The 27,428-nt window shown below is 37.1% G+C and overlaps 1 protein-coding gene across 44 annotated transcripts in view; it reads right to left on the reverse strand.

Annotated features, from left to right (window-relative positions):
• The window catches only part of MAP2 (microtubule associated protein 2), a 216,828-nt gene that overhangs the window by 13,204 nt on the left and 176,196 nt on the right, over positions 1-27,428 (reverse strand). For 11 of the 44 annotated variants that reach the window (XM_072741350.1, XM_072741348.1, XM_072741349.1 and 8 more), the window contains 7 exons: positions 23,417-27,130; positions 23,022-23,228; positions 22,714-22,848; positions 19,746-19,807; positions 14,761-14,934; positions 13,669-13,816; positions 10,692-11,032 (listed from right to left, as the gene is read on the reverse strand). In XM_072741350.1, coding sequence (XP_072597451.1) covers positions 10,692-11,032; positions 13,669-13,816; positions 14,761-14,934; positions 19,746-19,807; positions 22,714-22,848; positions 23,022-23,228; positions 23,417-27,130 — 4,781 coding nt within the window. The remainder of the gene's footprint in view (positions 1-10,691; positions 11,033-13,668; positions 13,817-14,760; positions 14,935-19,745; positions 19,808-22,713; positions 22,849-23,021; positions 23,229-23,416; positions 27,131-27,428) is intronic. The other 33 variants (XM_026002239.2, XM_072741363.1, XM_072741358.1 and 30 more) reach the window with 12 other exon arrangements.

The raw sequence follows: 27,428 nt of genomic DNA on the forward strand, positions 1-27,428 counted from the left end.
ACACTTAGCTAGCTTTTTTTGATGGGAGACTTTCCCAACATATGTCAGGTAGGGTATGACATTCACCATTTTGCTTGATGGTTAAGAGACAGAAATGAAATCACCTTGGGCACGGGATGCTGGATTCTTAGTAAGATTTATGCCTGACAACTTGCACCTGAGCACCCCTAGTCCATGTGATGCACATTTATGCTTTAGCAAAATTACAAAAACTTCATGTTAAAGATCTCTGGGATCATTTACTAATAATTAATATCTTAGAGAGTTAATTCTACAAATACCAGGAGTCCTCAGAAACCTTCTATAAAATAGAAAAGTAGATGGCTGCTGTTAAGGATAATACTTTATTCCAGACTAGTTTTTTTTTTTTTTTTTTTTTTTTTTTTAAGTCAGAGTCAAGATTTAATTCTTTGTGCTCTATGGATAGGTCTAAATACAAATGACTTTTTTGGGGAAGGAATTTACATTGAGCCTTTATTTATTTATATGTCAAAGGAAAATCATTTTTAACCATCTTAGAGTTGGTCTAGAAAAATTTAACCAACTTCCATTTGATGAACTAATTTTCTATATTCATTATATAGAGAAAAAATATTTGAATACTTTTTATCCAAGGTTAACAATCCACATTTATCCTTGTTAATTTCTTTTGATCAAAATTTTTGGTTGCACTATTAATGCAAAATGGGGTGATCTGAGAGTGTGACAATCTTTCCTTCTGTATACTTCACAGTGAAAGGGAAAATGTATTATTCCAATCAAGTGAATCATCTTTATAAAGCTCTGTCTTGTTCAAAATTCTCCCAAAGTCTCTATTTCCTATTAAAATGCATCATAACTTCTTAGCTAGGCAACCAGGATTCTAAGAAATTCTGACTTTTGAGCCTTCTCAAAACTTCACATTTTGGCCAGACATTACATTCCATACGTTAAGGACCTTATTTACATTTTCAAGCTTGTTTCCATGTTTTCTTTATGTTATTATCTCTTGCTAGAATGCCCTCATTCCAAGTTGAGTCTGGGACTCCTCATTCTTCAAGGATCAGCTCAATCAGTCCCTCCCGTCGGAGACTCTCATGGACAAAGGTTGGTGACTTGCTTGCATTCACAGTTGGCTTTTCATTCACATAAAAGTCATATAAGCATAAAGAGTTAAAAGGAATAGGCTGATGTAATTGAATAAAATATCAGAATTATTTTATTTTACTTTTTACTAATTGTATCTTTCTCCACCATGCAAGGGAAGCACAGTATAGTGACTTTCTGGATATTCCTGGCGTGGCTCTTGTTAGTTTTATAATGACAGTTCAAATGAAATGATATGCCAGTGTATTCTCTCCGCATTTAGGTTTAAATGCAACTTTAGAGAAATACATCTCTTTTTTCTCCAAATGAGATTACTCTAGGAAAGGACAGGAAGACAAAATGTAGGGATCCCTGGGTGCGCAGCGGTTTGGCGCCTGCCTTTAGCCCAGGGCACGATCCTGGAGACCTGGGATCGAATCCCACGTCGGGCTCCCGGTGCATGGAGCCTGCTTCTCCCTCTGCCTGTGTCTCTGCCTCTCCCTCTCTCTCTCTTTCTCTGTGACTATCATAAATAAAAAAAAAAAAAAAAAAAAAAGGAAGACAAAATGTAGGATGTGTCTATAGAAAGAACAAATCTCTCTTACTAGAGATTAGTTGGAAATTTGAAACATGTAAAATGAAAATGTAACCCTAATTTATAGCATTTAGTAAAATAATTTATGAACCAGAGGCATCAATCATAGTGCGAACTTGTATTTCTTTTTTTTTTTTAATTTTTATTTATTTATGATAGTCACAGAGAGAGAGAGAGAGGCAGAGACACAGGCAGAGGGAGAAGCAGGCTCCATGCACCGGGAGCCCGATGTGGGATTCGATCCCGGGTCTCCAGGATCGCGCCCTGGGCCAAAGGCAGGCGCCAAACCGCTGTGCCACCCAGGGATCCCCCAACTTGTATTTCTTAAGCAATGGGATTTTGATTTTTTTTTTTATTTGACATACTCGATGCTGCTTTCTTTATCAAGAGACCCATGTGTCAGCTCAAGATAGCAAGATATGGAGAGTAACTGGGAGTCTAGAAGTTTGGATTCTGTTCTTGGCTCTCCTGCAAGATTGTGCTACGCTCTACAGGCATCCTCTAGGTATGAACCTCCATTGCTCTATCATTTCTTTCTTCCTTCATCCAATGTTGTCTTAGAAAGAATGCTTTCTTTTTCTTTTGAAAGGGTAGTGGTGAGTGACCCTTCAACCTTACCAGGGATTAAGCTTTTCCTTTGGCTTTACCTCATTTCTCAGAGTGTTTAAAATGAAGCCTTTCCTGTCCTTGGATTACAAAAACACTTCTCTCTCTCTCCCCCAAAAGTATTTCCCATTCCATAGCATTCAATTTTAACAAAAGCTATTTACCTCACCTATATAGAGTCCTAAGGTATCATATATTAAAAAAATATGACCACATCAGATATTTCTGAAGAATGAACATTTTTTGGAATAGATTATGTTTTTCAAAGATTCATCTGTTAACAACCCTGTGCTCAGATTACAATGCATACAAATTTCATAATCTATTCCAAATTTTAAATAGCTCTGCCTATACTGACCAATAACATCTTCAAAACTCAATGGATCAAATACAAGCAATAAACATACTGGAATACACATTTAAATAGAAAAACAATTCGTGTCAAATGTACAATTCCATGGAGCTAAAGGAAAAGGATAAATTAGAGGGCCCATTAAGGTGTCAGACCAATTTTTCTATGCAGCTGTGCCACACAGCACAGAAAAGACAACCACATTAAAAACCTTGAGGTTGAATAAATCATGCTGAAAAATTTGTAAAGAACTGTTTGGTGGAACAGACATTGAACCTTGAGATTGAATAGATCATGCTGAAAAATTTGTAAAGAACTGTTTGGTGGAACAGCAGTACCCCATGTTCTTGCTTGGCTTGTAAATGGACAGCAAACAAACAAAAAGGAACTCTATAGGTCTTAACTTTGTAAGCCCAAAGTAGTAATTCTTTTTCAAAGTTTTTTTTAAAAATAATTAATGTTAATGAAGCTTAACCCCAAAATTTTACATTACTTTACAAAATATACTTGAATTATAGTTATAAATATTCTATTGCATAAAGACAGGATCTGTGATACCAAGGAAATTTCATTTTGAGAAAATATTGACTTTCTCTCTCTCTGTCCCTCATACACACACACACACACACAACCTTGTCACGATAATATAATGCATTTCAGTGAACAGTTTTCCTTCATGCTGGGTTGACTATTTTAAAGCTCATGGAGTATTTTATAACTTTTTATTTAGCACTTATTTGTAGCCCAATGAGATGGAAATAAATGGCTTGTAAAGAGCTTAAATTACATAAGGGTAAGGCATGAGGGGAAGATGAGAAATGAAAAAAAAGAAGCCACTTCTTTTCTGCCTAGATGATAGAGACCTTGCCTTGTTGTCTCATTCCTTTTTTCTCATATAGTACTCAGCAGGGGCTTAGTAAATGTTTGACAAAATGATACTCATGTGAATGAGAAATAAATCTAAGTAAGTTTCAATTCTTTTTTCATTTAAAGTTTTATAAATTTACTTATATGTTACTGGCATTCAGTAGGCCCTTCACAATGGTGGCCATCATAATTTTATATAACGTAAGAAAAAAAAAAACCTGTTTCAGTATAATTTATTACTTGCCTCCAGCATTAACTCTATTTTCTCCTTGAATATAAAAATGAAAGCAACTTATTCAAATTAGATGTTAAAGGCCTAAAAAAGCCTCAAGATAATGCCTGAAACTTTATAAGAAAATATAAAAAAGATTCCTCTCTACATTTCACTCATTTCATTCTCTCCTTCCTCTCTCTAGTGTCCCTTCTTCCCCAGTTACATTCCTCTTACTTCAGAAACATTGATTTTTTTACTTAAGTTCAGCTGGTCCTTTGTGGTACAGATACTTATGGAATCTATTAGAATAACTAAATTAATATTTTTAATGAGCTGTAATGTGAAATACTACCATACTCTAAGTAGAACCATGCATTTGAGAGTTTAAAGTGACTTCACAGTCTGCTTATGTGAGGTATTGCTATATTATGATGGTGCTAATACATTAAATGAGATGGTGCTACAAAAAGAAGTATATTTTGTCTATTCTTATAAAAATAAGAAACCTGAGGACCAGAGAGGTTAGTATCTAAGGTCACATAACACTTTAATAGAAAAGTTGTAAGAGGAACTCAGCTCTTATATCCTGGCCTAATATTCTTTTAGCCAAAATTCACTGTGGTCCAAACATGGAAAGTTTCTTTGCGTCATAACTGTAATGGCACTAAGCATTCACTTCATTCAATAAGTCACTAGAAAGAATGCATCTCTCCATGCATATGGTGTACTACATTCATTCAACTTTCACTCAACAGATATTTATTAAGCACCTACTATGTACTGGATCCTGAGGACAAGATGGACCTCATCCATGATTTTGTGAAGCTTAGAGTCTAGTAGGTGAGACAAGATAGACATTAAATAACTAATTTTACGATGGGATACTTAATTACAAGTGTGGTGAGAAGCACTGGTTATATTATAGGGAGTACATTAGATCTAGAAAAGAGCAGATGCAGGGAGACCAGTTAAAGAAGTTAATGACTATTGCAGTGACATGGACAAGGGATAATGTATCCTGTACTAGGGTGGTGCAGAGCAAACTACGATAAATGGGGCAGATCTAAGAGCTATTCTGGACACAAAGAATGCATTACTTTTCATTACCCTACATTACCCTACAAAAGATACTTGAATTAAATTAACACAGTGATGGGCAGGATATGGGATGAGGAGCAGGAGATGAAAAGACGATTCTTAGGATTTGACTTGGCAAAGTCCTATTATTTGAATAGGTATAATGATATTTAAAAAGAAAATTTAACTTTCTACTCTAAACTATCTATGTGGCATCAACCACATTAATATTCTTGCTGTTCCTAAAACATGCCAGACATCCTTCTACCTCAGGGCTTCTTCGTGTGTAGGTTTTTTCTGCCTGAAATACTCTCCTCCAGTTCTTTACATGGCTCAGTCCTTGGCTTCCATAAAGTATTCAAATTATCGCCTCCTCAGGGTTTTCCTAGTCACTCTATCAAGAAATGTAATCTTTCCACATAACTTAAATCTCTTCTTTGATTTGTTGTTTTTCTCATTTTGTTACATATGTTTTCTGATATAAAATTTTCTGACTTGTTTTTCTTACTAAAATGTAAATCCTATGAAGACAAGAATTTTTAAAAAAATTGTCTGTTTTGTTCATTGTTACATTCTCAGTACCTAGAATACAGTATGCAGTATAATGGGCACTCAACAAATACCTGTTGAATAAATGATGAGTAAAATGAATGTAAAACTCTGGAACTATTGAGGAAATATAAGACAGCCATCATTTATTCTAAAGGTGCCAAGGTAGATTTTAAAATTAACATTTCATCATTTGTCCTTGACATTATCTATAGGAATTTGAAAGCTAGAATCTATACTCTATTTCAAAACATTGACTTTTAGAATTATTTACAAAAATAATCAGTTAGTGTAGGAGAATACAAAATATGATGAGAAATGCAACATAACTGCCCAGATTTAATGGTCTCAACTTTTAAGTAGTGTATTACTCTAACACGTTATTTGCATAAAATTATTTCACATAAATATTATAAAAGACCAAAATCCTCAAATTTCAAACCTGGTGAAATAAAACCTTGGCATGCAGGGAATGTTAAAGTATTGTCAGTCTCCTGTTGTGCAACAAAAGTTAAAGTGAACAAAACAATGATTAAGGTGCATAGGTGCATTAAATTGCATACTTTTAGACAAGTGATTCTTCATTAAACACAAAATTATAGAACTTGAATTTATAGCTCAGCCTTTAAAGGATTGATATTAGAAGCCCTGTATGCCAGATGTGGATAATATAAGGACTTCCATTTCTTATTCTATGAAAATGTGAAAGGTGGACTATAAGGAACTGAATATCTCTGACATCCAATGTTCCTTAATTCAACAGGTCCATATAGAAACGAGAGACAGAAGATAGATTATTTCTAGAATGCGAGGATATAGGTCCTAGTCTAATGGATTTATCTAAGTAAATTTTTTAAAAAGATGCTAGGGCAACACTGACTGGGAAGGTAATAAACTGACAAGTTCTATAGGATTCTTTATATAAAAGAGAAGTACTGTTCTCTTATTGAACACGAATGACTTGCTTGAAGACCACCATCTTTTTAGCCTATCTGACCTAAAAATGACTGACTGCTCCATGAATGAAGGAGAAGTACATGATTTACAAGACAATCAATCAAATCCACAGACATGGCCTTGCAGAGATCATGATCTACCTAACCATTCTATCCAACAACTATAAATGCAAACAGCCTTTGTGAAGCCACCTCTCCAGTAACTCTCAACTATAACAACTATACAAAAATTGTGGTTTGTATACTGATCTTCATAAGGCTGACAGACCAAAAAACAAGAAACTTGTTAAAGCATGTATAAGTATTTCATGTAAATCAAAGCACCATATAGAAAACCTGATGCATTGATAGAAAAGGTTAAAAAAAAAAAAAGAGTACCATTCACTGAGTTCTTGCCTAATTTTTTTATGTGATGCATTTAGAGAAATTTTTATTTTCCTATTTTTGTTTAAATCAAGCAGCTGTGTTCTTAAAAAGCTAACATTACTTATTCTAAAGTTTAGATTTAGATTAATGCAGATTAGGGAGTTAACTATACTGAAATAGATTCAAATTAATACACTTACTAAGACAGTCTTACCTGGGCCTTGAGTTAAATTACCAAGGTCACTATCTACAGTGAATCTCAGATCGCATATGTTCTTTCCAGTAGAATGAATTTGTGTTTTGCTGAACAGATTAACTTTACTGCTTTCTGTAAAGCTCCTCATGTTTTCAGTGAGTTTATCTATTCCATTAGCCATCGATTTGCCTCACTGAACTGAGCCACAGAGCTAAGCTTCTCTTCTAATACAAAACTGGACTTTTCATAAAGTGATAATCACTGTAAGCATACAACCTATACCTGTGGAAGAGCAATAAATGCTCAAATTGAGACAAATAATAAGGCTTCCCAACTTGGAAAGTTGTTGAACTTCCAAGACACATATATTTTTTACTATATATTTCCCCTCCCAAATCTTAGTGATTGCACAAACAGCAATAATATAGCTTTTGAAATTAAATCATTTACATACACTCTAACCACTCCAGATTTTATAACATTAGAGCCTGTGTAGGAGAATTAAGGTTACATCTGTAAGTTTGCTCCCTTATTTATTAATAAGAATTGTTTGATTATTTTTCTCAAGATCTACAGGCTACATATTGGTATTGAAAAACTTGTCTCCTACAGAAGTACTGCTGTTGTCCTGTTCTCTTCTGAGTTGACCACTGTCCATTCTAACACCCTAGGGTTATCCAATTTATAATTGGGAACAACATGCCGGTAGCTTCAATTTCCCTAACAGAGTGAATTTGTGGATCCTCAATCAGAGAAGAAGGGATAGCATCTCATCTGGATAATTTCTAAGGAGCTTTAACACAAAAATTTTTTTCTAGTCATTTTACAAAATGCTAATGAACCATCCGGTCAAAACTTCCAGTTTAACACATATTGAAAAAGAATTTCTGGGAACCCTGGGTGGCGCAGCAGTTTAGCGCCTGCCTTTGGCCCAGGGCGCGATCCTGGAGACTCGGGATTGAGTCCCGCGTCAGGCTCCCATGCATGGAGCCTGCTTCTCCCTCTGCCTGTGTCTCTGCCTCTCTCTCTCTCTCTCTGTGACTATCATAAATAAATAAAAAATTAAAAAAAAAAAAGAATTTCTCCTCATTCTTTGTGTTTAAGGCTTTTAAAGGGTTAATGTTAGAGTGTTAAGTGATATATTTTTCCTACAAAGACAGTTCAACTGTAATGTGCCTCAATTTCCCAATTCATTTCCCCTCCAATTTAAATGCATTATACCATCTATCATAAAATAGAGGCAAATATCTTCCTTCCATCTATCTTGGTGAGGGGATACCTTGTGGTTCTGCAACAAAGTCACTTCATAATAACTTCACTGCTGTGTATTTTTTTTCCAAGTCATTGCAGCTGCGATAGAGTAATTTTGCAGCAGGTTACCCACTTGCCTTGTCAAAGAAGAGATTTCTTCAAATGACACTGTGAGTTTAAGGCTATTTTTTGTTCTATAATTTTTATGTCATATGTCTTTATTAGTCCTTAATTACCACAATCTCTAAGGCAGTTTTAGTTGACTTCAAAAAAATAAGGCATCTTTATGTCAGCTTTATAAATTACTGAGTATAGCAGAAGTCAACTGAAATTAGACAAAAACATATTCACAGACATGGTAAAGAAGCAGAAAGGAAAAGAAGTGTTCCTATTTTTTGGACTGGTTTAACCTTAGTGATTTGGACAAAACTAAGGGTAAAACCATTCTTTATGCCTCTCTACTGTGAGGAGTCATTTGAATAAGAGCTATATTATAGAATTTTATTTTTTTTTAAGATTTTATTTATTTATTCATGAGAGACACACAGAGAGAGAGAGAGAGAGAGAGAGAGAGAGAAAGAGAGAGGCAGAGACACAGGCAGAGGGAGAAGCAGGCTCCCTGCAAGGAGCCTGATGTGGGACTTGATCCTTGTCCCCTGGATCACACCCTGAGCCGAAGGCAGATGCTCAACCACTGAGCCACCCAGCTGTCCCTATTATGGAATTTTCATGTCAAATTATATCAATTATATCAATAATTACTCCATTTTAATTAAATTTTCTTTTTAGTTTTGAGAAAATATCTTGAAAATTGTTTCAAAAAATATCTTGTGATTCTAAGAAGAAACATACTTTTTCAGTATCAATATTTTCTCGAATATAAGCAAGTAAACCTCACATTTAGATAATAAAAATACTACATACAAGGATACTTATAGAAAGAGAATTGATTTTAAATATATATAATAGCTACTCTATTTTAAGAAGTATCTCACCAAAAACTAAAATGATACTTTCAAATTGGCACTTATTTAACTTAGTCTATTATTTGTGCGTAAATATAAAATAAGCATTTGGATATTTCCAAAAGGTCCCAAATTTTTTATTCTCTTGGATGTGCAAAATTCTGAGGAATGCAAGAATAATATGAGATTTATGAAGTCACAGGATAAAATTTGGCAGAATTAGTTTTTGTTTTGTTTTGCTTAAAAAGATTTCTTGCAGCTCATATTTTAATAACATCTTTTTATGAAAAAGCATTTGTCATTTGTCTCTGACTTTATTATTAGAGAATGTTATTGTCATTCCCGACAGGGCATATGGAGAGTCCCCACCCTCTGCTTCCCCCAATTCCTTTGGTTGATTTTTCGTAACTTCTTGGGTTTTCTTGAACACAATCACAATGAGATAGCAAATAAGTTTGCTGCTAAGGGAAGAGGCAACACTGAATTTTTGTTTCAGCAGTGAGTAGGAGTCCTGGATAGCTTCACATTTTTGGCAAGATCTTTCTTCTAAACTTGCCTGAAAATACATTTTCTTTGGCATAAAAGAGGGAACCAAAAAAAATCCGTGTAGAAAATATAATATAAACAAGAAAGACCTGCAGAAAAGAACACTGAAGTTAAAAGAAAGGCTTCTGGAAATGTCAAGAGGGCATCACAGATTTGTCGATATACAAGGGAAATTATTGCTTACTTTCTTCTTTCTCTCACGGGTGGGTGTTTTGTCTCTTTAATGACAAGAAAAGTCCAACTATCCTACAGGTAGATCAAAATCACAAAGGAAATACTAAGTGATATTTGTATTATCTCCTTCCAGACCAATTGCTTCATCTAAACACACAGTGTATAAGCAAGGTTCAGGTCAAGACAAAACGCAAAGGCCCTTGGTTGGCAAAAAACATGAATGGCTGTACTGGAGCTGAAGTTAAGAGTTAATAGGTAGAGCTTTACTAATAACCCTCTTCAATACAATTAATCTTAAAGAGAAGTTCTAACACAATAATTTCATTCATCAGAACTATAAAGAACTACCTATTATCAACATGAATGTCCACCCTTTGCAATTTTTAAGCATGAGCAGCCAAAGAAGAAAATTGGTGAATCATGCTGATTTTGGAGTGAACATGGGGAAATGGTAGAAAGATGTCACAGGAAATCACCAATGAAGGAAGGAAATAAAAGTGAAATCATTAAAAGATCGTCAAATGAGGTTAATAGGATCTAAACTAGAACACTGAAGTTCATATCAGAAATGTAATTTTAATCTCTTATGCTAAAGTCCACCAGGCGTTAGAGAGACATTCAGAAAAGATCAGCTAGGCAATCAATGGAAAGATTCTCCTGTATGGTGAAATCAATTTTTACCCAATAATTAATCATACAGAATGGACACGTTACATGATTTTCATTATATTTTGTAAGCCAGCTTTCTCAGATGAGGTCCAAACTCTTGGCAATGAATCATAACAAGTAACTTTTTAACACCTCCACCTCCTTTTTACTGTAAGAACTCTTTGTTTATATTATGAGGAAGGCATTCTAGTCATAAGTGGGATTCTACTTCTGGCAGCAAGTATGGGTTCATGTAATTCTTACCTGCCCCCCTTTAGGCTGGTATTTGATGTTGTCTGTCGATCCAATTTTGGATTTGACATTCTTCAGGTCTGGCAGTGGTTGGTTAATAAGCCGAAGCTGCTTGGGAGTAGCAGGAGATTTTGGAGGAGTACGTATGATGGCAACTTTCTTCTCACTGGGCACCAAGATGGCAGATTTGGGGGTTCCTGGTGTGTGAGGGGTCCTGGGATAGCTAGGGGTTCCAGGAGTGCCTGGGGTACGTGAAGAATAGCTTGGTGGGGTGCCAGGAGTGATGGCAGTTGATCCAGGGGTAGTGGGTGTAGAAGTGCCACTTTTTCCTGCTCTGCGAATTGGCTCTGACCCTGTATTAACAAACAGAACAAAACCAAACCAAAACCACAACATCAGAAAATTCTCCTCAAGACATGCTTTCCCTCAGATAATACATTAACTTTCTAAAGAGTTTAGAATATTTATGGATTACAATGCTAAAAAAAAGCTGAAAGTAAAAAAAAAAAAGCTGAAAGTCTTTCTTAGACTTATAACCTGGTGACATTTTTTTGAACATGCATTGCTATCAATGCAAAGAAGTGCGGTTTTCTTGATTTATTTTTACTTCTCATTATGAAGGCGTCAGAGGTTTTTCATACTTGTGTATGGAAAGTTAAGGCATGCGGATCTGCTGTAAGTTGGCAAAAGAGTCTGCGCTTCCTGTTCTATGTGGGCTAGTATTTACTCCAGATTTCCTTGAGTGATATGTGGATCACTTGCTCTTTTGTGCAATAAAATCATTCCAAGATTCAGGCAGATATACAACCTACAACTGGGTATTGACAGCAATAATTTTGACCTGCGTATAAAGTCATTTACTGAATTGTATTTCAATGTTACTCCTTCAGCTTACATTGAGGAATGCTGTGAGTTGCAAATGTGTTTACTAAAAGGGATGCAATTATCTCAGACATTATTCTATAGTATCATGTATTTCCTTTATATGGAAATTGATCTCAGTGCTTAATACCAAAAAATATCTATTTCTCTTCTTAGAAAAAAAAAATTGGATGTTTTAACAATATAGTCACAGTGAAGCTTGTACCTGATTATTTTCTCCTATACTTTCATTGCTAGTTGGCAGCTTGGAGTCAAATCAATACCACCCTTACCACTACCGTCAATGATACAGGCTATTGTGGGACACATTTCTTCGCCTCAACTTGGACCTTAGGGTCATTTTATTATTTAACTCCTTCCTTTCATTTTCTCATACTATGTTTCTTTCATATTAACTTTTTAACTATGTGTTTGAATGCCATTTCAAATACTTTTTTGAAAGCATAATGCTATAAATGAGACTTATACCACCTTGATTTCAAAGCACTTTTGTGAATACTAAACATTTGATGACCAAACATAGTAGTTAGAGGCGCTCTTATTATTCCAGATTTAAGAATGAGGACACTAAAGCTCATTTATCCAGATGATACTAAATTCTAAGCCAGACATGGCTTCTTAGCTTATTTAGCTTCTTAGCTCTTAAAATCTTTTCACTTAAAATAACATATTGATTTTAATAACAGAACATTTATTTACATTGTTTACATACATTATTCAAATTCCTTCACTTTTTTTGTTGCTTTATGGGAAAGGAATAAATTTTATTTTTTACTACTAAGTATGTATACTTTGTAAAATCAAAAATTCTAGAAATTTTATAGAGGATAAAGGTATATAACTCATTAACTTTTAAATCAATGAAGTGAAAGGGATCTTTGAGTCATCTAGTACAACTGGTCATCAGTGTGGAAAGTTCTTCCTGAGAAAGGGGATAATTAATCTTTGCTAAAATAATTACAAGGAGTGAGCTCAAGAGAGCTTCGTAGATAATTATTATCTACAGATGATGTCTATTTACCCATTGGTCTGGGTTCAGCCTTCTGGAGAAAGGATCATTTTACATCTTTCGGTGAACAGTTTGCATGTATCAAGTGAAAGTTATCCTGTGTCCTTTTGGTTTTTTAACATAAGGGCAAACGATAGGTAGATTTCTCAACTGACCATATGAAATGGGATATAACAAGGCTAATGTGATAAATTAGTGTGCACTCTATGATTTTTATTGCTTTCCACAAAAATGACATTTCAAGACCAGAATTATATAGCCATATTCAATTGGCTCTTGGTGGCCAGGTTATGAAATTATCAGTGAGCTAAAAACCAAATTCAACCACTGTCTATCTTAGTAGAATTGAACAAGTTACCCTCTTTTTTCTCATCGGTAGATTTAATGAGATTATTAATACCAACCCATCAGCATTGTTAATTAAATTCAGTGAAAACTGTGTCTTAAGATTTTAGCATCTCTATGTGTTCCATAAGTGGTAGCTATTTTTCTTGTAATAGAAACATATTTATGAAAATAATTTGAGTCCATGCTTTAACTAGATAATCCTGGTAGTACCAAAACACATGAGTGGGTAATGATTGGAACATTTTTATATTTTTTATTTAGACTGTGATAACTGCCAACCAGTTCACCATGGGCCATCAATCAAAAGAAACTGAAACAATTACACCAAACATGTTATATTTACACCCTCACTGGAATGCAAACTTTTAACAAATTGAACAGAATCCTAGGTTTTGAAATTTGACTTCCTAGTTAGATGTTAGGACTTGGAATCCTAAGAAAGGTATATATATATATATATATATATATATATATATATATATTTTTTTTTTTTTTTTTTTTTTTTTAATTCCTGACTCTTACTTTTCTCTATTGATTACTTCTTTGTAGCTACTCATTTTCCACAACAATCATTTTAACTCACACAGGTAGGTGTTCTGGATCCATCCACAGTGTGGAGTTTCTGATTCTTGGAAGAAATAGAATCTGTTTCCAGTGTATGTTTTCTTTGGAAGATGTAAAATATAGACACATAATAAGCTTTATGACATTTAAAGGATTAAGAAGGACCGCAAATCAAAATAAACCTACTGGTAGTCCGCCGTGCTGAAGAGGAGATGGAACTGTTGAGAGAGAAGGAATTCTCATCTCTGTCTCCTGATACACCTCGACGAGGAGGGAGGATGGAGGAGGGTCTGGGCAGAGAAGAACGTTTTTCTGGGCTCTTGGTTACTCCATCCTGATTGGGGAAAAAACACGTTGGGTTCTTGTGCACCTTCAATTATACAAAGTGATTATATTGCTCATTTTTCCTCCTGTGCTGATAGCTAAATTTCTTTTAACACATACTACCGATTTCATATATTTATAAGCATTTCTACTTTGAAACTTCAACTTCCTTTTTGCCTAGAAGTGTTATAAACATATATTATTCTGGAGTTAGTGCTAACAATGGATCATGAAATTCAAATTCTAAATAATAAATGGGTAAAATGAATTTACTAAGGTAATCTCCAGTAAATTAATAATTTTACTTAAAAAATCTTCATTAGCATGATAACTTATTAATCAGAAATGACTGCCAAAGGGCATTCCATGCATACCAGTTAACAGTGACCACTGTCATATATTGTGCATTTATGTAACTGGAATTCTAAGTACTTTACATCCATTTATGATTTAATTCTTGCCACAAAATACTATGTGCATTTTATAGTCAAGAAAACAAGTCGATTCAGTTTATGTAATTTTTTCAAGATCACCATTCATAGGTAGCAGAGGCAATATTAAATCCTGATGTGTCTGATTGAGCCCAAATGGTATATTATATTATATGTAATTTGTCATTATTAGATTATACAATATTATAGATTATATACTATGTATAATATGTATTTATTATATATTATGTGTAATATCATATATATTTTATTTTATTGGTTTGTATTTAAAATTTTACAAGATACCAAATAAATTAATAATGGACAGTATACCTAGAAAAATACTTTTTAAAAACTGGTTAACTATTAATAACTATTGGGACTTTTGTTTTTAAGAGGGTCAAATGCTTATATGTCAAATATTTTAGAATTTAGTCTTTGTTTTTATATATTTACTGAATCATGTCTCATAAACCCTGAAATTATATTCTTTTCTGAACCTTCAATTGACCTGCTGCCTTACCTTGTTCCCTGATTCTGAGTATGGCAAACGGTCTGTGGAGCCTGCTGAGGAGGAGGGCTGTATTGAAAAACTGTCAGAAAATGTAGCCCTTTGAGACGTACTAGGGCAAGCAGAGCTGCATCTTGGGGACTTTGAGCTACCCTGTAAGGCAGGAATCTTTGACAAAGTAGCATTCTAGCCATGAAAGAAAACAAAAAAAAGCACAAAATAAACCAAACTATGAAGTAAAAGGAAAATAAAAAATGTATAAACACATAAGAAATTAAATACCTACTTTGAATAAGACCACATGATCAATGGTTATAATCAATGATAGAAATGTATATTTATGTGAGAGCAAGAAATTTTCATTGAGCAACTCATTTCCAACTGGAACTTAAGAATACTTATATATGAGACTATAGATCAAAATATTCTTCATGAATTGTACATATAAATTCTGATTAATCTGTAAGTCTTGCAATGATACCGCATTTGGAAAATATCTTGAGAGTCTGTTGGAATTGTTCCTTTAATAAATACACCCTTTAAGGCATATTTATAATCAATATCTTGATCACATTTCAAGGACTTTAGAACAAGGTATATTTAAGGCCTTAGAAAATACTTCCTTAAAGTTGAGAAAATGAATTTTCAGATATCTGCATTGATTTCATCAGAAAATTATGGATTTTATATAAAATTAGTTCATTTTATGAGTAAAATGTACACCGGGGGCCAAAGCATACCATAGAATTAATAACGTTTTTATGCATAGACTACAGTTTGTATAATGTGTTTTAAATGCTAAAAATGAAAGTTAGCACTAAAAATATTGCCCATAAAAACCACAGGGCTTAGTTTCCAGGTGTTGGTAGTCCCTGGAGAGATATTTGGCAAGTGAAAATCAGTGGGTTGGATGTCCAGCTTTTGGAAGCAGCTTGTGCTGGTATGCCACATGTCTCACGGGGGACTTTGTTAAAAATACAGAAAGGTATGATGAAGCCAAGGAGATTCTGTCTTCAATAACTAATATGATTTAGCTGTACAACAATAACAGTTGAAATGGACAGCTTTATCTTAAGTTTTTAGCTCCACAGGCACTTTAACAGGGGCAGACACATTAACAGACTGCAAACATCACTTCTGGCTTGACAAAACCAGAGTCTTGAGTGGGCAGCGTGCCTGGGTCAACCCAAGTCTTTCTTTTCTGATTGATGCTACCCACAAATTTCAAAAGTGATACGGGAAAGAAAAAATGGAATAATTGGATTACCTTGAATTATGAAACACAACTACTAATCCTGCATTCAAACAAAAAACAAAACAAAAAATACACAACAAATGAAATGAAGGATTATAGATCAGGTTCACAATAAAGATCAATTGAAAAATCAGACAGAATTGTTCTAATGGATGTACTGAAAGTCACAGATAATAATAGTCTTGGGGTTTTAGGAAATTTTTAGGAAGAGGATGAGGTGATGAGGGAAGAAAAAGAAGTTAAATGAGCAAAAGAAAGAATGGTGGCCTAGTCTCTCTTCTTCAGAAAGGTGAGATATTTATAAGGAAAAAAATTAGTTTTTTTTTGGTCAGAAGATGTATATGATTTCTTTCCTAAGTGTAAGCATTGAATGCCAATTCCCATTGAGTTACTTGAAGACCAAGGGACTTGAAAATTTCCTGAATAGTTTTTAAACAAACAACAAATGAGCAAAGGGGGTGGGGAGATAGAGAGAGATAGAGAGAGAGAGAGAGAGAAACCAAGAAGCAGGCTCTTAACTATAGAGAACAAATTGATGGTTATCAGAGGGGAGGTGGGTGGGAAAGATGGGTTAAATAGATGCGGGGGATTAAGAACTGCACTGTTGTGATGAGCACTGGGCGTTGGATGGAAGTGTTGAATCATTGTATTGTACACCTGAAACTAATATTACACTGTATGTTAACTAACTGGAATTAAAAACCAAAAAAAAAAAAAAAAAAAAAAGTTAAAGAAAAAAAGCTTTTCTAGACAATGTCCACTTGAAAATGCTTTTTTTAATGAGAGGAAGCTGACTTACTTTCTATATCTGCTCCTAAAGACTTCTACCTTTCAAATAATAACTACACTTACTATCACTATTTATTGAATAAATACTATGTTCTAGGCATCCTACAGTATACTGTTTTATAATTAACCATATTTAATTTTTGTAACTACTTAGGAGATATGAATTGTTTTTCTCCTCCTTAATTTTTGGAAAATTTAGACCTAGGGAGAGGAAGATCATATAATTAATAAATGTTCAAGACCTGGACCTGGTCTGCTTTATAAGCTTGCCTTTAACCACCACAACTCGCTAGTTCCCCATCAGAAACAAAAGGTAAAGAGACAGAAATCTTGAAGTTATAGTATTCTCAAGTCCAATATTTACCAAAGCAATACATGGATTCTACAGGTTGCCATCTGTTCAGGAATATGTCTGAAAACATTATATAAAAATCAATTTTTAAAATTAACATAAAGTCCCTTAGGCTCAAAATCATATAAGAAGTGTGGCAGTCACTGGAAATGAATTTCTACTTTTCACAATAAATAAAAATAAATGAAAAGCAGAAGGCTAAAATCTTACTAGGTTTTACTTCTCAATCCCTTTTTAATATTTATGTTTATATTTCTTAATTTAAATTCAATTAATTAACATATAGTATATTAGTTTCAGAGGTAGAGGCCAGTAATTCATCAGTCTTATATAACAATCCAGTGCTCATTACATCAGGTGTCCTCCTCAATGTCCATCACCCAGTTATCCCATCACTCCCACCCCTCCCCCCTCCAGCAACCCTCAGTTTCCTATGATAAAGAGTCTCTTATGGTTTGTCTCCCTTTCTGATTTCGTCTTGTTTTTTTACCTCCCTTCCCCTATGCTCCATTTTGTTTCTTAAATTCCACATGAGTGAAATCATATGATAATTGTCTTACTCTGATTGCATTATTTCACTTAGCATAATACCCTCCAGTTCCATCATCGTCGTTACAAATGGCGAGATTTCATTTTTTGATGACTAATATTCCATTGGGTATATACCATTGTGTGTGTGTGTATATATATATATATATAGAGAGAGAGAGATAGAGAGAGAGAGAACAAATTGATGTTCTCTATCTATATATACCACACCTTATCCATTAATCTGTTGATGGACATCTGGGCTCTTTCATAGTTTGGCTATTGTGGCCATTGCTGCTATAAACACTGGGGTGCAAGTGCTCCTTTGGATCACTACATTTGTATCTTTAGAATAGATACCTAGTACTGCAATTGCTGGGTCATAGGGTAGCTCTATTTCCTACGTTTCGAGGAAACTCCATACTGTTTTCCAGAGTGGTTGCACCAGCTGGCATTAAAATCTTATTAGTTTTTAGAATGCTAAACAAAGAGTTGTGATTTACATGTTATACACCATGTCTAAACCCCAGAACACTGTGATACACTACTAGTTAATATCATTCAAACTATTTGTTGTAATTTTGGGATTTCTTTAGTAGTCTTTTTTTAAAGATTTTATTTTTTTAAAAAAGATTTTTAAATTTATTTATTCATGAAAGACACAGAAAGAGAGAGAGAGAGAGGCAAAGACACAGGCAGAGGAGGAAGCAGGCTCCATGCAGGGAGCCCGACGTGGGACTCGATCCTGGGTCTCCAGGATCAGGCCCTGGGATGAAGCCAGTGCTAAGTTGCTGAGCCACCTGGGCTGCCCTTTTTTAAGATTTTATTTTGAAGTAATCTCCATACTCAATGTGGGTCTTGAACTCACAACCCCGAGATCAAGAACTGATCCACCAACTGAGCCAGCCAGATGCCCCTCTTTAGTAGCCTTTTAATTTTTTTCCCTTTCAATCAGAAAGAAGTAAAATACTTCATGTTGGCTGTGGTCTTTTGGAAGTTCAAAAGATAATGGTTAATCACATAACAAGTAAAAAAAAGAAATATTAAAGATTTATAAACATATGAAGTTAAACATCATTAATTCAATCAAATTCAAACATTTTATTTCCATAACTTGGCAAATATAGAAAAAGCATAGGAATATCTAGTAATAATAATAATGAACATAGTCACTTGTATACAGCTGGAGGTCATATAATAGTAGAACATTTCTGGAGGACAACTTGATAATGTGTAGCAAAAACTTTAAATGTGGACTTTCTTCTTGAAACAGTAATTTCACTATTAGGAAATTATCCCAAGGAAAAGCATATGGATGCATCCACTGATTAAGCCAAAAGATTTCTACAGTAATATTGTTAAAATGGCAATAAAAATAGTTTAAAAGTCAAATAAGACAGAATTGATAAAGTATATCACTATAAATAAATTAAAAAAAATGCAATGTGGTCATTAAAGTGATATACAAGAATGTTTCATGACAGGGAAATGTGTTTATAAAAAAACTGATGCTGTGTTTCCATTTTTATTATTAAGCATATAATTGTGTGGAAAAAATAAAGATTTTACATCAAAATGGTAACTCTAGTTTTCTTTAGATAATTTATGATACATTTTTACTCATCTATGTTGTGTAACTTTCTCATACTCTTATTTTGTAACAACAATAATGAAAATATATTATCAAATACAGTTTGGTGTTGATTATAATAATTTATCTAGATTCTATGAAAAACAAATAAATTGAGCTCCCGGATTTTTGCCAGATTATCATGCTGTTTATTTCCGTCTTACTAAAAAAGAGGCAGCTTACGTTCCCAGCTCTGCCCTCACCAACTGCTATCCCATGTCATTCCAGAAGACATTGAAACATGCCCAAATGCTACCAAGAATCATTCTGGGTGAGTGAACAATTTAAAATGACATTTAAGAGTAAACATCTGAAGTTTAACTTAGATCTAAAGGTTTTTGTTTTGTTTTGTTTTTTAACTTAGATCTAAAGTTACTGAGATGTTGCCACCAATACCAAAGGGAACTTCAAGTGAAGAACCAGGAAAAAATTATTTTACTCACAGAGACTTTGTCCTTCGCCTGTTTAAATACACTGGAAGCCTGACTTGATTCACCACCTGTTGCTGTCAAAAAAAGAAGACATAAACAACCCCAAACTTAGTGGCTGAAGACCGCAAAAATGCATTTTTCAATATCTTTTGAATACTCAATTGTGTCAACAGACTAACGCAAAGCAAAACTTTGCTTATTTCGAGATTCAAATCCAGTAACTGAAGAAACCGGAATAAGAACATTCTAGCATGTGGCTCCTACTATAGTGTGCGCTAATTAATATAAGCCAGTGTTTACCAAAGCACAGGTAAGCACATCAAGTAATTTCCTATTGGTTACCAAGCTACCTTTAAATACTGTTACTACATGAGCGTAGATCCTTTAGAACAAAAGTCACAGAACAATAATCCAAATGCCGTAGTGTTTACGAAAAGGGGGAGGAGTGACTGGTTTTTAGGGTTGGCATGATATTAAAGAGTGTTCATGGAGAATCCCAAGCCCTCTTTTTGTAGCCAACAGCATACCTACAGTTATTTCTACATTTCATATTCCAAACCGTCATGACCAGCCAACCCCTTTCCCTCTGCATCCCTTCATTTCACAATATGAATGACACACTTGTTTGACGTGAAACGTACCACATGAGAAATAGCTGGTCAAAGAAAGAAAACACGAGAGAAATTTTAAGTTCAGTAATATAGAACTTGTTCTACACATGCACTTCCTGTATGAAATTATTACCACATCTGTTACTGTTGTTTCTCTTGCTGCTGTTTTATACCTCTGGTTTCAATTTTAAACTCCACTATCTCCAGCACATTTTCTGTTGATGACTTACCTGACTTAACTCGAATATGTCTCATGATTGAAAACAATCTTTTGTGTTTTGGAAAAAAAACAACTATCCCTATTTAAAAATTGTGCTTAGAAAATGAAAGGCACAAGCTTGTGTAGTTTCCTCCTCCTTGGTTTTCTTTCATAAGAGAGAAAACCCTGGGCTGGGGGTGGGGAGCAGGGGGTGAGAGGGAGCTTATGCTTATAAGCACTCTGAATGAGTTTCCAAAAGGTTTCTATGTCACAACGCAGCTCTGACATAAATATAACTAACTGTCTACAAGATGCTCTATGCTATTTAGGACTGGATGGATAGTAAGATTATTCAAGATTCTGGAGTGATTTTTTTTTTTTAAAGAAGTAGTGCAAATGATGCTTTCCCAATATTTCTGTAATATTTCTTAAATTTCTGTGACATAGTTTCCTTTTAGCCAATGACATCCATGTTTGGTGTATGCTTTCTGCCCGAGTATCTTAATATTTGAACAGACCAAGGGAAGATCCTAATTAGTCTGAAGATCTTAAATTTTCTTTAATGAATGAGTTAAATAGGCAATTCACTCTCAGTGTGGTAAATCAAATACCAACGACACGTCACACATTTCACCAAACCATTTGATGTTTCCTCTAAAATTCCACAATCCTGATATATTCTTTCATTCTCTAATACATGATATAGGATTTTTATGCCCGAATCAAGAGTCTGCCTCTCCAAGCATTTGTCTAATTAGAACTAACATTCCAATTTTAATGCAGATGAATTAAGATCTGATATAAAAATTGGAGATGTCATATTAATTTCTAACCGAGAAACACTCTTCATCCTGAACTTTTATCATCAAGGTTTCTGTATAATTCATGAGGTTTACACTTTCAAATACTGCCTTAAAGATTAGTTCTTGGAGGAAAGCTCATGAGATGATTCCCATATGAAGAACACAAATATAAAATACTTGGAATTTTATTGACTATCATAAAACCATCAATTACCTTGATTTTCTTTTTCTTACAAAGGTTAATGCTGCTCTTAACCTTTAAAGCCATCCGAAGGTTTATATAAAGGCACTTCTAATATACAATGTAAAGGTAAATATTCCTTTCTCATTTAGCAATCTGATATTTTACTTTGTAGCCTGCAAGTGTGCTACTTAATAAATGCTAAAGTAAAATGTATTGCAAATTAAGATTATCCTAGGATAATTATACATTTAATGCAAATAGTTTGCACTGAAGTTTAGGAATAGAGTTTGCATTATAGATATTTGTATGAGTTTTTATTGTGATTTGTAGCAAGTTTCTCTCTTTCACTTCACCACTTTTTTAAGGAGTTAAAAACAAGTATATTTGAAGAAGACAGAAAAAAATAAGAAGGTAGCAAAAATTGAAATACACCTAAGTTCCAAGAAATTCGGGGGGAAGGAGTTTTATCTAGGAATGCGGAATACTAAATTATATAGGAAAATTAGCAGTTTAAATCCAACACATTTAAGAAGATCCCAATGACAGAATGTCAGTGAAGAGATGTAGTACAGTGAATTGAAAGCCTTGCTAATTTTGGGTACGAGGAATCAAATCTGATGGGATGACCAGACAATTTCCTTTTCTTTTTTTCTTTCATCCGAAGCAAAGTAATTTTGCAATCACAGTTTTATCCCAGATTTGCTTTTCATTTTCAATCTTGAAATCACTATCCATCCTTGGCAAAATCATCAACATCAGTAACAGATTTGGCAGTAACCATGTAGAAAATAGGACAAATATAGTATGGGTTTAAGCATGAGAGATATAAATAAGCAAAATAATGAGAATGCATACCACGGTTATATTCATCGTCATCGTCTAACCAAACACACAGAATGAAAAGAGGAATCCCCAGAACGTGACACTAGAGCACAATGCCAAGATAAAAATCACTGCTAAGTCTGAGCATGACAAAGAAACAGATGGTCATGACCTCTTCTGCAGGGAGGGAAAAAAAAAAAAAAAAGAATAATGATACAAGACACTTAATAGCGAAATTGTTCATGACTGCTAAGATTCTTGGAAGAAAAACAAAATGAAGAAGCCGCTACAGGAATGAGATAAAAAAAAAAAATAATACATGTCTATGTTTGCCAGCCACATTGCAGAACTGAAGAGTCACCTGTGGTTTTCCGCTTAACACAGGAGAGATGAGTTGGTCTAGTATATTTGATAGCAGGTTTTAAAATGAATTTCCTGGAGGGAGAGTGGGCCTGAACTTCTGTTTTTTTAGCAAGTTCAGCCTTCTTATAAACTGCTACGAATAAAAAAAAACACAAGAAAAAGCATACCATCAGGAGAAAATACACACTTGGAGCAAAACCGAACGACATTTCATAAATAATTAGTTACCACTGTTAGGAAGTTTCTTCTACAAAAGAGTAACAATGAATACAAAAACATTTTTAAAGAAGTTATTGTGAAATGAACCTTTTTTCCTTCTCACTTCATCTCTGGAGACTGTGCTAGGTTCCTTTTTAGCTATTTTTCTTTCAGGAGTGGAAATTCTGCCTCTCCCGGTTTTAAAAGGCTTTTCTTTTCTATGTTTCTCGAGAGATGGTCTCCGAGCTTCCTTTTCAGCTTTCTCCTCTTTAGGAATAGTTTCTAACTGTTCTGTCATGATGCTCCTATCATCATCTGCGGATCAAAGCAAACCATGACAACAACAACAACAACGAAAGCATTAGTAACAGATGTACAAGATCCTTCATATATTTAACAAAATGCAGAACAGAGATAAAGGGACATTTTTAAACTGTTTAAAACGAAAAAGAAATCGTTTTATTTGGAAGTAGAAAATTAAAAAAAAAAAAAATAATGCACACCTTGAGTGTCCACCCAGAGGCTGTCAGCATCCATGATGGAATCATCAATGGTGGTCTCGTCTTTGTAATCGTCATAGGTTTCCGTCTTATATTCTGAGAGTGCAACCTCCTCTCTCTCTGGGGAAGCTGGAGCCTCCGGGGAGCCATCCCTGGGCTCGGCCTGGGCTTCGGCGGCCTCATCGACGTGGAGCTCTTTGAGGTGGAGCTCTTCTCCGGCGCGGGGAGCCGGTCTCCTCTCCACCTCGGGCTGCTCTAGGGCTGCGAAGCGCACGCTGTGGGCGCCTGACTCCCCTTCGTCGGTGGTGGTTTGCACCACGGTGATAAAATCATCCTCGATGGTTACCACGGACTCGATCACCCCTTTGTGCTCGCCAGGGCAGGTCTCCACAAATTCCTCCCTGACCCCGGGGACGCCCAGGTCGGTGATCTGAAGGGTGTCGGAGCGGAAGAGCAGCTTGTCGTACTCTCCCTGGGCCTCGATCTCGTCTTCCTCGCTCCGGGCCTCTGCGGGCTCGATGCCGGCGGCTTCGGGCACCTGCTCTGGGACGTCGGAGGGTGTGACAGAGATATCTGGGGTCCCCTTGCTGTCCTCCTGTGGCTGCTGAATGAATTCCATCTGGACGTCGGCCCTCTCGTCCGGGGCCAGCTCGGCCTCTGAAACAGCAGGTGCACAGGGAATCTCCACAGACAATTTGATGGCGATCTCATCTTGGATCAGAGAGGACTCCGGGGACGTTTCCTTCTTGCCCTCGTCGGCTTTCAAGGACTCCATGGTGAGGCTCTCGTGCTCGCCACTGGACTCGTAGGACTCCTCCTTGTCCACAGCCTCCTGGTGCACCAGGTCAGGCTTGGCCACCTTCTCCTTGATCTCCGTCTCGCTGGCACGGGCGCCTTCCTTCACGGGGCCAAACTCGACACCCGGAGGCGCCAACGTGGAGGGGGCGAGATCCTGCCCGACCTCGGGGGGGAGCTCCGTCTCCTGTCCCCCATCTAGGGTCAGCCCCGCGGCCATCTGCCCGAAGTCGCTGATGTGAACATCCACGTGACCCTGGTCGGCTTTCTTTGCAACAAAATCCAGTTCTGGTGCAGCTTTCCTGGAAGGTTCGACCTCCCCGACCTCTGGCACTGAGCTGAGCCCTTTCTCAGCTGCCTCCGCTGCAGGAGGGGATGCATCTTTTGCTGCGGTCGGGGGGTGCTCGGAGATTGCTCCTAATCCAGACGCTTCGGCCTGGTCGCTGGCCTCTTCCGCTGCCCTGGAGTGTTCCTTTGCATCCGCATGTTCTTCACCCTTTTCTAGGACGGTATCCAGCTTATCACTGGCTTTCCTGTCCTGCTCCGACTCCCTAGCCGGGCCCGGCTTGTCACCAGGGACGTGCGGGGAGACCTCTTTCTCAGCCCCCAGCTCGTCTTTGACTCTGCCGGCAGCCGCCAGTTTTACTTCAATCAACGAGAGGTCCGTGGCGAGGTCTCTCCGCATCTTGTCATCGGGGCCTTCATAAAAGGACCCGCTGTCCCCGGACAGATTCTCGCTGTCTTGAACCGGCGACGGGAGCGGGACCGTGTACTTGTTGAACACACAGTAGCCCAGGTCTTCCAGCTGACTGTCCGTTTTAACCACGACGTGGTTCTCGTCGGTGACAGGGGGCAGGCCCGTACTGCCCTCCTCGGCCACAGCCTCCGATGGCACCGATTTCCTCCTGGCAACCTCGGCATCTGCGCTCACCGAAGCTAATCTGGACCTCGTGCCCGCCAGATCGAGCATCTCAGGCAGGTCAGGGGCCATGACGGTGCCATTTTTGTAATAATCTTTGGCGAGGAAAGGGGACTCACACGATGGCTCAACCGGAGCATTTTCCTCTCCCGGAGCCTTCCCCCCCTCTGGCTGTTCCTCCTCTTTGCTCTCTACCGGGAAACAAGGGGCTTTCTCCAGGGCAGGTGTGGTGGCCGGAAGGTAATCATCCCCTTCGTCCATACTTCCACTAGTGTTGGTCAGAATGTCAGAAGCCAGAGGAGAAAGATCGTGGCCCCGACCAAAGTTGAATCCGAGGGCTATGGAATCCAGGCAAGACATGGGCAAGTTGATCGACATGCTTCTTTGCTCTATTGCTGACCTCCCGCCAAGTCCGAGACTCCTGCTTAGCGTCAAGTCGTCCTTATTCTTACTGTGGAGATCCCTCTTCTCCCCATACACTTTTGGATCAATAGTAAACATCCTTTCTTGAGGAGAACTGGGTTCTTCGGGTAAATCGGCTGGATAACCCTGTGCAAGAGTGCTGTACCCTGCTTCTTGCGCTGCGGCCCTGGGCTGGGGCTCTTGGCCGGCCTCAAGTCCCTTGTCGCCGTTTTTACACACGGGAGACACGGTATCCAAAGACTCTAGGGCACTTTCTCTTGTGTCGCTTAGTTCGTAGTAATCACTGCCCGGCTGGATGCTCTTTGTCACGTCTTCTTTCAAGGCAGATGTTTCGAAATACTTGGACATTCCTGACTTATCTTCATAAAATGGCATGTCAAGCTCAGCTGATGTTGCAGCCCCAGCCCCTTCAACCTTAGTGTCTTTGCCCACAACTTTTTCTTCAAAAAGGTCCTGGGTTGCACTCTTCTCACTTGCTGCAGCTGGTTCGGTCACGACTTTCTCCAGGGTCGTGGAGGTCATGGCTGAATCGGTTACTGCTTGTTCCAAACCGACAGGGAATAATAATGCGTCTGTGGTAGGCTCTTGGCCTTTCTGTTCTTCTTTTGAGAGGGCGTGCTCCATGCAGGGCTGAATGATGCCTGTTTCTCCATCTGTCAGTTTTGGGGGCTCACTGTCTTTTGGCATGGCTTCTTTGTCAGAAACGGTTGTTTTTTCCTCAAGCTTTGGCTGAGACTCCTTGTCAGTAGGTGTAGCTTCCTGCTCTTTTTTCTGTGCGCTCTCTGGCTTGATCGCCCCTTTTTCCTCTCCCAAAACTTTCTCTGGGACACCTTCTTCCACAGTTGGAATGAGGGCATCTTTGGGTAAGGTGGTTGCCTCTGAGGCTGGTGCTTCTGCCACTTTGTCGGGTTTATCCTTAGGGGGCTCTTCAGCTTTAGAACTATCTTTGGCAGGTGCTGGGCCACTGGTTTCTTCCAGAAATTTTTTGTCATCTGGCTGTAAAAAGGCAGGGGCAAAGGGTGATGCTTCTGCAACGATTTCATTCTTCATGACATCTAAAGGAAGAGTGAAGCTTCCCGCCTGAAAGGGACTTGGCATGGGAGAATCAAACTGTTTCCCTTCCCATTTTGGGATGTCCTCAAGTACATCTTTTCCCTTCATGGGTGTTAGGGGGCCGGGTGAGATGGGAGCAGCTAAACCCCACTCGTCCTTTTTTGCTTCTGTTGGCATTTCGATGAACCAGTCCTTTTGCTCTTTTGGAGTGGGGGGCTCTGCAGAGAGGCCAATACCAGGCACCACTAGGCTCGGTTCTGTCTTCTGTTTCATGTCTTCCAGCCCGGCACCAAGAGGCTGCCCAAACAGAGTGGGAGGTGCTCTTTCTTCTTCTGTGCCTTGCATGTCCTTTGTGTCAGGGGAAGTTTTCGTTGTCTCAGGCTGAGAAACTAAGGCAGCATGTTTGAGGTCTTCACCAGGCTTACTTTGTTTCTCTGACTCCTTGTCTTTCTTGTCTAATGGCTCAGCTGGAGAAGGAGTCAATTCCTGTTGATCATGGAACTCCATCTTCGAGGCTGGAAATAAACCTGAAGTAATTGGGTTGATTTTTAAACAGATAATAGGCAAGTGCTTTCAGGCAGTAAGCTTAAAATTATATTTTGAAATGACAAATGAATGGTAGGGTAAGAAAACAAAACGAAACTATGGAACATGCAAGCATGCTACCCGTTTAAAAATTAACATGAAAATGTCAGGATCGAGATATATTTGTACTACTGCTGAAATGGACTGCTGTTGCGAATCAATGCATACAGGAATTGTGTATTTTGAATACTCTTTGCTCCTCTGTTTGGGTTCTCCTAAATAGTATGTAATGTGTACGGT

Source organism: Vulpes vulpes, chromosome 16, assembly GCF_048418805.1.
Source record: "Vulpes vulpes isolate BD-2025 chromosome 16, VulVul3, whole genome shotgun sequence".
NCBI classification, from domain to species: Eukaryota; Metazoa; Chordata; class Mammalia; order Carnivora; family Canidae; genus Vulpes; species Vulpes vulpes.